A 14,427-nucleotide genomic window follows, 5' to 3' on the forward strand; every position below is an offset into this window, starting at 1 on the left:
TACTGCCGCACCCTCCATGCAGGAACTTCCTGTGTACAGGCCATTACTGCCACACCCACCATGCAGGACCTTCCTGTGTACAGGCCATTACTGCCGCACCCTCCATGCAGGACCTTCCCGTGTACAGGTCATTACTGCCACACCCACCATGCAGGACCTTCCTGTGTACAGGTCACTACTGCCGCACCCACCATGCAGGACCTTCCTGTACACAGATCATTACTGCCGCACCCACCATGCAGGACCTTCCTGTATACAGATCATTACTGCCGCACCCTCCATGCAGGACCTTACTGTACACAGATCATTACTGCCGCACCCACCATGCAGGACCTCCCTGTATACAGGTCACTACTGCCGCACCCTCCATGCAGGACCTTCCTGTATACAGGTCACTACTGCCGCACCCTCCATGCAGGACCTTCCCGTGTACAGGTCATTACTGCCGCACCCTCCATGCAGGACCTTCCCGTGTACAGGTCATTACTGCCACACCCACCATGCAGGACCTTCCTGTACACAGATCATTACTGCCGCACCCACCATGCAGGACCTTCCTGTATACAGATCATTACTGCCGCACCCTCCATGCAGGACCTTACTGTACACAGATCATTACTGCCGCACCCACCATGCAGGACCTCCCTGTATACAGGTCACTACTGCCGCACCCTCCATGCAGGACCTTCCCGTATACAGGTCACTACTGCAGCACCCTCCATGCAGGACCTTCCCGTGTACAGGTCACTACTGCCGCACCCACCATGCAGGACCTTCCCGTGTACAGGTCATTACTGCCGCACCCACCATGCAGGACCTTCCTGTGTACAGGTCATTACTGCCACACCCACCATGCAGGACCTTCCTGTGTACAGGTCATTACTGCCACACCCACCATGCAGGACCTTCTTGTGCACAGATCATTACTGCCGCACCCACCATGCAGGACCTTCCTGTATACAGATCATTACTGCCGCACCCACCATGCAGGACCTCCCTGTGTACAGGTCATTACTGCCGCACCCACCATGCAGGCCCTTCCTGTATACAGGTCACTACTGCCGCACCCACCATGCAGGACCTTCCTGTATACAGATCATTACTGCCGCACCCACCATGCAGGACCTTCCTGTATACAGATCATTACTGCCGCACCCTCCATGCAGGACCTTCCTGTACACAGGTCATTACTGCCGCACCCACCATGCAGGACCTCCCTGTATACAGGCCATTACTGCCGCACCCACCATGCAGGACCTTCCTGTGTACAGATCATTACTGCCACACCCACCATGCAGGAACTTCCTGTGTACAGATCATTACTGCCACACCCACCATGCAGGACCTTCCTGTGTACAGGTCACTACTGCCGCACCCACCATGCAGGACCTTCCTGTGTACAGGTCACTACTGCCGCACCCACCATGCAGGACCTTCCTGTACACAGGTCATTACTGCCGCACCCACCATGCTGGACCTTCCTGTATACAGATCATTACTGCCGCACCCACCATGCAGGACCTTCCCGTGTACAGGTCATTACTGCCGCACCCACCATGCAGGACCTTCCTGTGTACAGGTCATTACTGCCACACCCACCATGCAGGACCTTCCTGTGTACAGGTCATTACTGCCACACCCACCATGCAGGACCTTCTTGTGCACAGATCATTACTGCCGCACCCACCATGCAGGACCTTCCTGTATACAGATCATTACTGCCGCACCCACCATGCAGGACCTCCCTGTGTACAGGTCATTACTGCCGCACCCACCATGCAGGCCCTTCCTGTATACAGGTCACTACTGCCGCACCCACCATGCAGGACCTTCCTGTATACAGATCATTACTGCCGCACCCACCATGCAGGACCTTCCTGTATACAGATCATTACTGCCGCACCCTCCATGCAGGACCTTCCTGTACACAGGTCATTACTGCCGCACCCACCATGCAGGACCTCCCTGTATACAGGCCATTACTGCCGCACCCACCATGCAGGACCTTCCTGTGTACAGATCATTACTGCCACACCCACCATGCAGGAACTTCCTGTGTACAGATCATTACTGCCACACCCACCATGCAGGACCTTCCTGTGTACAGGTCACTACTGCCGCACCCACCATGCAGGACCTTCCTGTGTACAGGTCACTACTGCCGCACCCACCATGCAGGACCTTCCTGTACACAGGTCATTACTGCCGCACCCACCATGCTGGACCTTCCTGTATACAGATCATTACTGCCGCACCCACCATGCAGGACCTTCCCGTGTACAGGTCACTACTGCCGCACCCTCCATGCAGGACCTTCCTGTACACAGGTCATTAATGCCGCACCCTCCATGCAGGACCTTCCTGTATACAGGTCATTACTGCCACACCCTCCATGCAGGACCTTCCTGTATACAGATCATTACTGCCGCACCCACCATGCAGGACCTTCCTGTGTACAGGTCATTACTGCCACACCCACCATGCAGGACCTTCCTGTGTACAGATCATTACTGCCGCACCCACCATGCAGGACCTTCCCGTGTACAGGTCATTACTGCCACACCCACCATGCAGGACCTTCCCGTGTACAGGTCACTACTGCCGCACCCACCATGCAGGACCTTCCTGTATACAGATCATTACTGCCGCACCCACCATGCAGGACCTTCCCGTGTACAGGTCATTACTGCCGCACCCACCATGCAGGACCTTCCTGTACACAGGTCATTACTGCCGCACCCACCATGCAGGACCTCCCTGTACACAGATCATTACTGCCGCACCCACCATGCAGGACCTTCCTGTGTACAGATCATTACTGCCACACCCACCATGCAGGACCTTCCCGTGTACAGGTCATTACTGCCGCACCCACCATGCAGGACCTCCCTGTACACAGATCATTACTGCCGCACCCACCATGCAGGACCTTCCTGTGTACAGATCATTACTGCCACACCCACCATGCAGGACCTTCCCGTGTACAGATCATTACTGCCACACCCACCATGCAGGACCTTCCTGTGTACACGTCATTACTGCCGCACCCACCATGCAGGACCTTCCTGTGTACACATCATTACTGCCACACCCACCATGCAGGAACTTCCTGTGTACAGATCATTACTGCCACACCCACCATGCAGGACCTTCCCGTGTACAGATCATTACTGCCGCACCCACCATGCAGGACCTTCCTGTACACAGATCATTACTGCCGCACCCACCATGCAGGACCTTCCTGTATACAGATCATTACTGCCGCACCCTCCATGCAGGACCTTCCTGTATACAGGTCACTACTGCCGCACCCTCCATGCAGGACCTTCCTGTATACAGGTCACTACTGCCGCACCCTCCATGCAGGACCTTCCCGTGTACAGGTCATTACTGCCGCACCCTCCATGCAGGACCTTCCCGTGTACAGGTCATTACTGCCACACCCACCATGCAGGACCTTCCTGTGTACAGGTCATTACTGCCGCACCCTCCATGCAGGAACTTCCTGTGTACAGGCCATTACTGCCACACCCACCATGCAGGACCTTCCTGTGTACAGGCCATTACTGCCGCACCCTCCATGCAGGACCTTCCCGTGTACAGGTCATTACTGCCACACCCACCATGCAGGACCTTCCTGTGTACAGGTCACTACTGCCGCACCCACCATGCAGGACCTTCCTGTACACAGATCATTACTGCCGCACCCACCATGCAGGACCTTCCTGTATACAGATCATTACTGCCGCACCCTCCATGCAGGACCTTACTGTACACAGATCATTACTGCCGCACCCACCATGCAGGACCTCCCTGTATACAGGTCACTACTGCCGCACCCTCCATGCAGGACCTTCCTGTATACAGGTCACTACTGCCGCACCCTCCATGCAGGACCTTCCCGTGTACAGGTCATTACTGCCGCACCCTCCATGCAGGACCTTCCCGTGTACAGGTCATTACTGCCACACCCACCATGCAGGACCTTCCTGTACACAGATCATTACTGCCGCACCCACCATGCAGGACCTTCCTGTATACAGATCATTACTGCCGCACCCTCCATGCAGGACCTTACTGTACACAGATCATTACTGCCGCACCCACCATGCAGGACCTCCCTGTATACAGGTCACTACTGCCGCACCCTCCATGCAGGACCTTCCTGTATACAGGTCACTACTGCCGCACCCTCCATGCAGGACCTTCCCGTGTACAGGTCATTACTGCCGCACCCTCCATGCAGGACCTTCCCGTGTACAGGTCATTACTGCCACACCCACCATGCAGGACCTTCCTGTACACAGATCATTACTGCCGCACCCACCATGCAGGACCTTCCTGTGTACAGGTCATTACTGCCGCACCCACCATGCAGGACCTTCCCGTGTACAGGTCATTACTGCCGCACCCACCATGCAGGACCTTCCCGTACACAGGCCATTACTGCCGCACCCTCCATGCAGGACCTTCCTGTGTACAGGTCATTACTGCCGCACCCACCATGCAGGACCTTCCTGTGTACAGGTCATTACTGCCGCACCCACCATGCAGGACCTTCCTGTGTACAGATCATTACTGCCACACCCACCATGCAGGACCTTCCTGTATACAGGTCACTACTGCCGCACCCTCCATGCAGGACCTTCCCGTGTACAGGTCATTACTGCCGCACCCTCCATGCAGGACCTTCCCGTGTACAGGTCATTACTGCCACACCCACCATGCAGGACCTTCCTGTACACAGATCATTACTGCCGCACCCTCCATGCAGGAACTTCCTGTTAAGACGTCTGCTGTCCATTAATAGGGTAGATTGAGCCCTGTCCCTTCTGAGGTAACATGCCATCCTCATTGTGGTCTCTCTGGGTGTGGATTTTACCACAGTATTTAGCAGCAGGGGTCTCCAATCTGAGGCACTTTACCCACCAGACCTGAGCATATGGCAGCAGCCCCTACACATCCGCTCCACCTGCTCAGGATTAGTCAGCCAGAACACATTTGTCTGCATGCAGCGAGACACTTCTCATGGGGCCCCCTGACCGGTGTCTGGAGAGCAGGGTCACCTCAGCTGGGTAACCCCAGTATCACACCCTGTGATTACTATCAGACCCATCATTGCCATATGTAGTAAGACAAAGCACACACACGTTCTGCTCTTCCATCTTTACTAGAAGTCAGTGCAATAAAGAAACTCCAAACAAGTGCAAAACCCCCAAACAGTGTGATAAGCCTCCCCCCTCGTCACGCCGTGTCACCGCGATCCGTGTCCGTGCAGCTTTAAGATGGAAGAGACATCTCCGGTACCTGCCGGGACAAGAACACAGGTTAGAAGAGGCGCAGGACGATACGACATCAGCCCCCAAACCCCCCATAATCATGTGTCCGAGATCAGGAGTAAATCCCCAAACACCACGCCGGCCAATCAGAGAAAAACATGGATCGTATGTGCCACTCATAACCATACCCCAGATATTAGATACCTGATACATCATGAAGACCAGAGTCACTCCACTACCGAGACCTTGTCCAGGGCGGGGGGTGGAGCAGAAACCTGCAAAATACAAGAGGTCTGTAATGTGGGAGAAGCAGGAAAAAAAGGAAGGGAGAGAAGGAGGCAAAAAAGAAAGGAAGGAAGAGAAGGAGGAGGCAAAAAAGAAAGGAAGGAAGAGAAGGAGGAGGCAAAAAAGAAAGGAAGGAAGAGAAGAAGGAGGCAAAAAAGAAAGGAAGGGAGAGAAGGAGTCAAAAATGAAAGGAAGGAAGAGAAGGAGGAAAAAATGAAAGGAAGGAAGAGAAGGAGGAGGCAAAAAAGAAAGGAAGGAAGAGAAGGAGGAGGCAAAAAAGAAAGGAAGGAAGAGAAGAAGGAGGCAAAAAAGAAAGGAAGGGAGAGAAGGAGTCAAAAATGAAAGGAAGGAAGAGAAGGAGGAAAAAATGAAAGGAAGGAAGAGAAGGAGGAAAAAAAGAAAGGAAGGGAGAGAAGGAGGCAAAAAAGAAAGGAAGGGAGAGAAGGAGGCAAAAAAGAAAGGAAGGAAGAGAAGGAGGAAAAAAAGAAAGGAAGGAAGAGAAGAAGGCAAAAAAGAAGGAAGAGCAGGAGGCAAAAAAGAAAGGAAGGGAGAGAAGGAGGCAAAAAAGAAAGGAAGGGAGAGAAGGAGTCAAAAAAGAAAGGAAGGAAGAGAAGGAGGAGGCAAAAAAGAAAGGAAGGAAGAGAAGGAGGAGGCAAAAAAGAAAGGAAGGAAGAGAAGGAGGAGGCAAAAAAGAAAGGAAGGGAGAGAAGGAGGAAAAAAAGAAAGGAAGGGAGAGAAGGAGGAAAAAAAGAAAGGAAGGGAGAGAAGGAGGAAAAAAAGAAAGGAAGGGAGAGAAGGAGGAAAAAAAGAAAGGAAGGAAGAGAAGAAGGCAAAAAAGAAGGAAGAGCAGGAGGCAAAAAAGAAAGGAAGGGAGAGAAGGAGGCAAAAAAGAAAGGAAGGGAGAGCAGGAGGCAAAAAAGAAAGGAAGGAAGAGCAGGAGGCAAAAAAGAAAGGAAGGAAGAGAAGGAGGAAAAAAAGAAAGGAAGGAAGAGAAGACAGTGGAGAGGACTGTATACAGATAGTCAGTGTGGAGGGAGAGGACTATATATATATATATATATATATATATATAGTCGGTTTGCTCCCGTGTCGGCGCTTCGCTGCCCTGTTCACATGGGATATATCCGGTAACCCGCTGTTTGCGGTGCTTAAATCGGCCGCTTTACACCAGACCAGCATATAAGACTCATTACATTGGGCCTATCCTAGCGGCCGCCGTCTGGTCAGTGTCCTCTCGGGGTCGGGTCCCCCATATTAGCAGGTGAGGGGCTGCAGCTCTGTCAGTGAGGAGACGGCTGTGGATGCCATGAGGTGGCCACTCACCGGAACGTGCGCTTTGCCGGCCTCTGCCGGAGCGTCTGGCGGCTTGCTGGACGAGTCTTCCGCGGCGGACCCTTGTGAGGTTTCGGCCGGGGCTTTACCATCCCCCTACAGAAGTTCAGGACAGGTTATATAATGACCACTTCATCACAGACCATCCCCTGGCATTACCGGAGGTCTCACCTGGGCGGCAGGTTGTCCGGGGGCTGCTCGCCTGCGACGCTGGAAGTACGGGCGGCTGCGCTGCCGCTGAGGTTCTGGGCGCAGGGCTCCATCGGACGCCGCTTTAGTTTCACTATCTCCTCCCTCGGTGGTTGGCGGCGGCGGCGGCGGCCGTGGACGGAAAGGTCTGCAGAAAACACCCCACATTGATTTCAGTTACTTAGTTATAAAGTTACACAAAAAAAATAATTTTAAATATTAAGCGATTAACAGTGGGCGTGGCCAAACCATAAACAATGGAGCAAGTCGTCCCAACTACCCTTATTTCATTGGTGCTAAACAAGTCCGTATAGAGGATCGGTCGCTCGTTTATTAACGCCCCGTCTCCTAGACAATAAAAATACCTGCAGAGTTATGGCCATTTTTCTAAATATAATAATGTGGCGGTAATCGCCAAACAGGAGGAGACTCAGTCTGGGCGGAGTCATATTTTCTGTATGACCCGTCCAATCGGCACACAGCTCCTCCCCCGCCCAACCGGCACACAGCTCCTCCCCCGCCCAATCGGCACAGAGTGATCATATAGCACACAGCTTCCATTACCGACTGCATTCAGCCAGTGATCCCTCGGGTTGTGAACTGCGATCTGTGTCATATGAAAGATTAGACTCCCCTCTATGACACGCCATCGGAGGCGCTGTTCTAGGCGGTCCACAGCCCCAGATATATCTATTTAAAGTGATGCCCCTCCCTCCAGCCTCCGTCTCACACTGGAGCAGCTTCATGCTGATAGGTCAGAGGCTGTGAGGAGGCTCCACCCCCGGAGAATCGCTGCGGTCACCTCCTACCTGTCTAATAAAGCCTCATTTACATATTTAGAAAAAGGCTCAGAACCTTGAAAATAAAAGTTTTGGGGCAATTTCCGCTACGTTATGAGTGACGGCGCCGATCAGATTATCCAGGAGATCGGACGTTACGGAACTAGTGACCGATCCTCCTTAATCCCTTGATGCATTATCACGTACATAAGAGTCAGTGGAGTATGGAGGGCGCTGACGGGCTGAGCGCGCCCCATATAGTGCAGGTGTCAGCCAACACGCCGGACTACCAGCCGGGAACAGAGATCGTGATGTTTCTGGACGCTTAACCCCTCAAATGCTGCGGTCAATCGTGACCGCAGCATCTAAAGTGTTCAAAGGAGGGGGCGGCCCCCTCCGACCACTCATCAGCACCCCTACACTGATGAGGGGGTTCTGGTGGTGGTCATGGTAGCCTGGGGGCCTTCACTACCTCTATTCAGCCGTGTCTCTGGCCGGACACCGCTCTATTTACAGAAAAATAAAAAAAAGTTATGGCTCTAGGAACACGGAGTGAAAAATGCCTGGTAGAGCGGGAGTACTGCAGCACCCATCATCCTGACTGCTGGGAGTCACTGGGGCAGAACCTTTCATTCTCAGACCGGAAACCACCAGACGTCCAGAAACTGCGCAAAACGCATCCAGCTGGCGCGCGCTGTAGACATTCAGCGTCCTGCTATGACGCGACTTCTCTTCATTGCGCCCCCTGATGGCCAACGTTCTGAATTGCGCCAGATTTATTAACCATGTGCACATTTCAGGACTCCGCTTCACACTTTGGCACCTGAAGTTTGGCGCACGTATGTAGACAACACTTCATACAGGACATGACTGAGTGCACACAGGACTACAACCACCACCAGAGCCTCATAACCCTCAGCCGGGGCTCACCTGCGGAACCTGGGCCGGAACCTGCGCGGCGGCGGCGGTCTCTGCGGATCTTCTCCGTCCTGGGGGGTGTCAGATGTTACCGGGTCTTTGGCCTCTGCATTCTACAACAGAATCATGAACAGGATGACGCCAAACCAACGTGACGACCACAGCGCAGCGATCCCTCATACTAAGAGCCCGTCAACCCGTCCAGTGACAGCCGGAGCAGCAGTGAGAAGACGCAGGATAACCTGCACATTAGATATAAATCACTGCTGACTCCGGGCTCAGGAGTCCAGGGGGCGGTACTACTCCGATAGGCACATCCTCCAGTATTCATCATACAAGGAATGCTGCGAACCAATGGTCGAGACCGCCCACTGGACTCCAACCCCTAGCGAGACGCAACCAACCGTCGAGACCGCCCACTGGACTCCATCCCCTAGCGAGACGCAACCAATCGTCGAGACCGCCCACTGGACTCCATCCCCTAGTAATCTGCTCATCTCCATAGCTGCCAGCTGATAGGACGGTATGTTCAGCATGAACGGTTCCTTTTACAAGGGTCATCCCAGCAGCACATTGTCCCTCTAGGGACCACCCTATAAGTGCAATAGCGCCAACTAGTGGCTCCAACACAGAGTCTCATCCACGTATTATGTGACCAGCGTCCAGCCCTGCACACAACGCACCTCGGCCTCCTGGTCCTGCTGGGCTAGCGGCCTCGGACCCCTTCCAAAGCGTCTTCTGTAGAAGAATGGAGGAGGGCGCCGGCGCTGTGGGGGTCTCTGCTGTGGGGACTCCTCGTCTCCTCGTTCACCTTCACTCACTTGTTCCGGGCTCACACCTTCTCCGCCGGACTCCGCAGCATTGTCGCCCCTCGGCCGGTAGAAACGCCGACGAAACCGCCGCCTGTTGGGGGCAAACCGGCTTCCCTTAACCGGCACACCGCCAGGGCCTGTGACATTGGCAGCCTCTGCACCCTGGCGGAGACAAGGGCAGGTCATCAATACACATCCTATCCCACCAGTCACCATGCGCGGTAATGTGATAAATACCGGACCAGGGGGGGGGGGGGTTGGACCAGGCCAGGAGGGGGGGGTTACTTCTGTTGAACAGCAATGCCCATTGGGCCCGCACCCTCCAGATAACCACCATGGTCTCAATTGTGATTGGTGTCATTAAATAAAACCTTACAAACCTTCTCTCCTTCCACGACATCGAACTCCACGGTCTCTCCATCCCCAACGCTGCGAAGAAACTTACGTGGATTGTTCTTCTTTATGGCAGTCTGAAAAGATGAAAACCCCATCCAGCCCATGACATGAGCAAGTGAAGAGTAAGCAGCACAACCACCACCGGATCACCCACCACATCTAACAGGTGCGGCCACTCAAATCAGGGATAAAGAAACGACCGTACTGCAGACATGAGGCGGCTGAAAGATGGGACCATACGATACTTTACACTACAGACTACATAGAAGCATTAACTCCCTGGGATCGTACTGCAGACATGAGGCGGCTGAATGAAGGGACCATCCTGCACTGGACACTACAGACTACATAGGAGAAGCATTAGAGCCCCATCATTCAGCCGCCTCACGTCTGCAGTACGACCCTAGGGAATTAATGCTTCTTCTATGAAGTCTGTAGTGTCCAGTGCAGGATGGCCCCATCATTCAGCCGCCACAAAATCTGCAGTACGACCCCAGGGAGTTCATGCTTCTCCTATGAAGTCTGTAGTGTCCAGTGCAGGATGGCCCCATCATTCAGCCGCCTCATGTCTGCAGTACGACCCCAGGGAGTTCATGCTTCTCCTATGAAGTCTGTAGTGTCCAGTGCAGGATGGCCCCATCATTCAGCCGCCTCATGTCTGCAGTACGACCCCAGGGAGTTCATGCTTCTCCTATGAAGTCTGTAACTCCCTGGGATCATACTGCAGATTGTAGGTTAGCCGCTCCTTACACTGAATTAATTCCCGTTATTAACAGGGTTGTGCGAGTATAACTCCAATGACCTGCGTCACACAGACTACACACAGGGGGGCGCTGTACCTGGAGAGTAAAAACAGAGCCACCCAACACCCATCCCCCAGGGTGACCGGCGGACGCTACACAAGTAACTCCAAGATATAGTCTGCAGCCATATGTATTACATATTACCCCCCCATACACACGAGACATCCCCCCCCCCCATACACATGAGACCCCCCCCCCATATACGAGCCCGTTACCTGGTGGACAAACACATCTTCTTTGGAGTCGTTCCTGTGAAGAGAAGGAACGTTATTGCCGGGCAAGGGACCGCCAGTCACACAAGACCCCATGACACGGACATCGTACCGGTTGATGAAGCCGTATCCATTCCGTACGTTAAACCACTTGACCGTCCCTTGTACCTGCGTGGCTGCCGGGAGAGAAGACCGTCACTAAACACGGAAATCAGGACGTCTAATCACATAGCAAGGTAGAGACAAGACGGAGGAGAAATACAGAAGACGCATGGGGGCACATAAGGTATATACAGGGGGTACATAAAGTACATAGTATATACAGGGGGTACATGAGAGGTATATAGTATATACAGGGGGTACATGAGAGGTCTATAGTATATACAGGGGGTACATGAGATGTCTATAGTATATACAGGGGGTACATGAGAGGTATATAGTATATACAGGGGGCACATAAGGTATATGGTATATACAGGGGGTACATGAGAGGTCTATAGTATATACAGGGGGTACATGAGAGGTCTATAGTATATACAGGGGGTACATGAGAGGTCTATAGTATATACAGGGGGTACATGAGAGGTCTATAGTATATACAGGGGGTACATGAGAGGTCTATAGTATATACAGGGGGTACATGAGAGGTCTATAGTATATACAGGGGGTACATGAGAGGTCTATAGTATATACAGGGGGTACATGAGAGGTCTACAGTATATACAGGGGGTACATGAGAGGTCTACAGTATATACAGGGGGTACATGAGAGGTCTATAGTATATACAGGGGGTACATGAGAGGTCTATAGTATATACAGGGGGTACATGAGAGGTCTATAGTATATACAGGGGGTACATGAGAGGTCTATAGTATATACAGGGGGTACATGAGGGGTATATAGTATACACAGGGGGTACATGAGAGGTCTATAGTATATACAGGGGGTACATGAGAGGTCTATAGTATATACAGGGGGTACATGAGAGGTCTATAGTATATACAGGGGGTACATGAGAGGTCTATAGTATATACAGGGGGTACATGAGAGGTCTATAGTATATACAGGGGGTACATGAGAGGTCTATAGTATATACAGGGGGTACATGAGAGGTCTATAGTATATACAGGGGGTACATGAGAGGTCTATAGTATATACAGGGGGTACATGAGAGGTCTATAGTATATACAGGGGGTACATGAGAGGTCTATAGTATATACAGGGGGTACATGAGAGGTCTATAGTATATACAGGGGGTACATGAGAGGTCTATAGTATATACAGGGGGTACATGAGAGGTCTATAGTATATACAGGGGGTACATGAGAGGTCTATAGTATATACAGGGGGTACATGAGAGGTCTACAGTATATACAGGGGGTACATGAGAGGTCTACAGTATATACAGGGGGTACATGAGAGGTCTATAGTATATACAGGGGGTACATGAGAGGTCTATAGTATATACAGGGGGTACATGAGAGGTCTATAGTATATACAGGGGGTACATGAGAGGTCTATAGTATATACAGGGGGTACATGAGAGGTCTATAGTATATACAGGGGGTACATGAGAGGTCTATAGTATATACAGGGGGTACATGAGAGGTCTATAGTATATACAGGGGGTACATGAGAGGTCTATAGTATATACAGGGGGTACATGAGAGGTCTATAGTATATACAGGGGGTACATGAGAGGTCTACAGTATATACAGGGGGTACATGAGAGGTCTACAGTATATACAGGGGGTACATGAGAGGTCTATAGTATATACAGGGGGTACATGAGAGGTCTATAGTATATACAGGGGGTACATGAGAGGTATATAGTATATACAGGGGGTACATGAGAGGTCTACAGTATACACAGGGGGTACATGAGGGGTATATAGTATATACAGGGGGTACATGAGAGGTCTATAGTATATACAGGGGGTACATGAGAGGTCTATAGTATATACAGGGGGTACATGAGAGGTCTATAGTATATACAGGGGGTACATGAGGGGTATATAGTATATACAGGGGGTACATGAGAGGTCTATAGTATATACAGGGGGTACATGAGAGGTCTATAGTATATACAGGGGGTACATGAGAGGTCTATAGTATATACAGGGGGTACATGAGAGGTATATAGTATACACAGGGGGTACATGAGAGGTATATAGTATATACAGGGGGTACATGAGGGGTATATAGTATATACAGGGGGTACATGAGAGGTCTACAGTATACACAGGGGGTACATGAGGGGTATATAGTATATACAGGGGGTACATGAGAGGTCTACAGTATATACAGGGGGTACATGAGAGGTCTATAGTATATACAGGGGGTACATGAGGGGTATATAGTATATACAGGGGGTACATGAGAGGTCTATAGTATATACAGGGGGTACATGAGGGGTATATAGTATATACAGGGGGTACATGAGAGGTATATAGTATATACAGGGGGTACATGAGGGGTATATAGTATATACAGGGGTACATGAGAGGTATATAGTATATACAGGGGGTACATGAGGGGTATATAGTATATACAGGGGGTACATGAGAGGTCTATAGTATATTTTTCCATGCGCCACATGTCCGATAGAGGGCGCTCTACATCTACCACACATACATACAGCGCTCTCGCCGCAGACACACACAGCCCGGTTCCCGGATGACCTGACATAACGTCCACATCCTCCTGATCTCCTTACCGAGCACTTTCTTCCCTGCTTGGCTCCTCGTCGCTGCAGGCTTCTGCCTGTCCTCTACCGGCTCTGACTCTACGGCCTGCTCGGGGCCCCTGGACTCCACCTCGCTCATACTGCTCCGGTTAGGACTGTTGGTGCAGACTCCGGTATGTTAAACGTCTGCCCCTCCCCCCAACTGCTACCGCCGCGTACACTTTATATACCTCAGCGGAGCGCCGGGGCCGCCCCTGAATGAACCATTAAACCGTCAATCACTCATTCTCCTCGCTGATTGGAGGATTCTGACAGAACCCGCCCTCTCATCTGCGTCACCCTCTCAGGTAAACTCGGCGGGAAAATCAAACTAGCGCTGAGAAGAGGGTCCGACGTGAGTCCTGTGCCCTGATTAGTTGAGCTTGTCACGTGTCTGAATGCTGATTGGCTTACTGAGACCGGCGCCTCACCATATACATACACCTGAAGCGTGCGGCTGATGAGGTCAACAGGATCCGACTACGACCCCCACCGTGTGCGCCTAATAAATGAGCATATAGTACACCACATTCTCCAGTGACGGTGATAGAGAAGATGATGAGGGATGTGCTCCTCACAGGGGAACCAAAAATCATCTCCACAACTGGAAAAACAAACCTGATTATAGTTATGGAGGAGCAATAGTGTGTAATATATATATATAATATCCCCCTGACCGGTCATTATATAGTGTAAT

The 14,427-nt window shown here is 51.7% G+C and overlaps 1 protein-coding gene across 2 annotated transcripts; it reads right to left on the bottom strand.

Annotated features, from left to right (window-relative positions):
• Positions 1-5,151: 5,151 nt before the first annotated feature.
• Positions 5,152-13,999, bottom strand: YBX2 (Y-box binding protein 2). 2 transcript variants are annotated; one of them, XM_075848092.1, is made up of 10 exons: positions 13,722-13,994; positions 11,118-11,181; positions 11,009-11,042; positions 9,975-10,064; positions 9,466-9,756; positions 8,795-8,895; positions 7,068-7,233; positions 6,888-6,992; positions 5,484-5,554; positions 5,152-5,307 (listed from the first exon to the last, which is right to left on the bottom strand). In XM_075848092.1, the coding sequence occupies exons 1-9, from the start codon at positions 13,828-13,830 to the stop codon at positions 5,507-5,509; spliced, it is 1,008 nt and encodes a 335-aa protein (XP_075704207.1). In that variant the 5' UTR covers positions 13,831-13,994; the 3' UTR covers positions 5,152-5,307; positions 5,484-5,506. The 2 variants fall into 2 exon arrangements, with proteins under 2 accessions (XP_075704207.1, XP_075704208.1); XM_075848093.1 differs by lacking the exon at positions 9,975-10,064 and having other exon boundaries at positions 13,722-13,999.
• Between the last annotated feature and the right edge of the window lie 428 nt (positions 14,000-14,427).

The sequence above is a fragment of the Rhinoderma darwinii genome, unplaced genomic scaffold (genome assembly GCF_050947455.1).
Source record: "Rhinoderma darwinii isolate aRhiDar2 unplaced genomic scaffold, aRhiDar2.hap1 Scaffold_179, whole genome shotgun sequence".
In the NCBI taxonomy this organism is placed as follows: Eukaryota; Metazoa; Chordata; class Amphibia; order Anura; family Rhinodermatidae; genus Rhinoderma; species Rhinoderma darwinii.

What these genes read in the sequence shown, in the direction of transcription:
- YBX2 (XM_075848092.1), bottom strand. Translation starts at nt 13,830, where the DNA reads ATGAGCGAGGTGGAGTCCAGGGGCCCCGAGCAGGCCGTAGAGTCAGAG. An exon ending in GGATACGGCTTCATCAACCG is followed by an intron (nt 11,043 to 11,117) that starts GTACGATGTCCG and finishes TTCTCTTCACAG; the next exon opens with GAACGACTCCAAAGAAGATG. An exon ending in AAGATGTGTTTGTCCACCAG is followed by an intron (nt 10,065 to 11,008) that starts GTAACGGGCTCG and finishes TCATCTTTTCAG; the next exon opens with ACTGCCATAAAGAAGAACAA.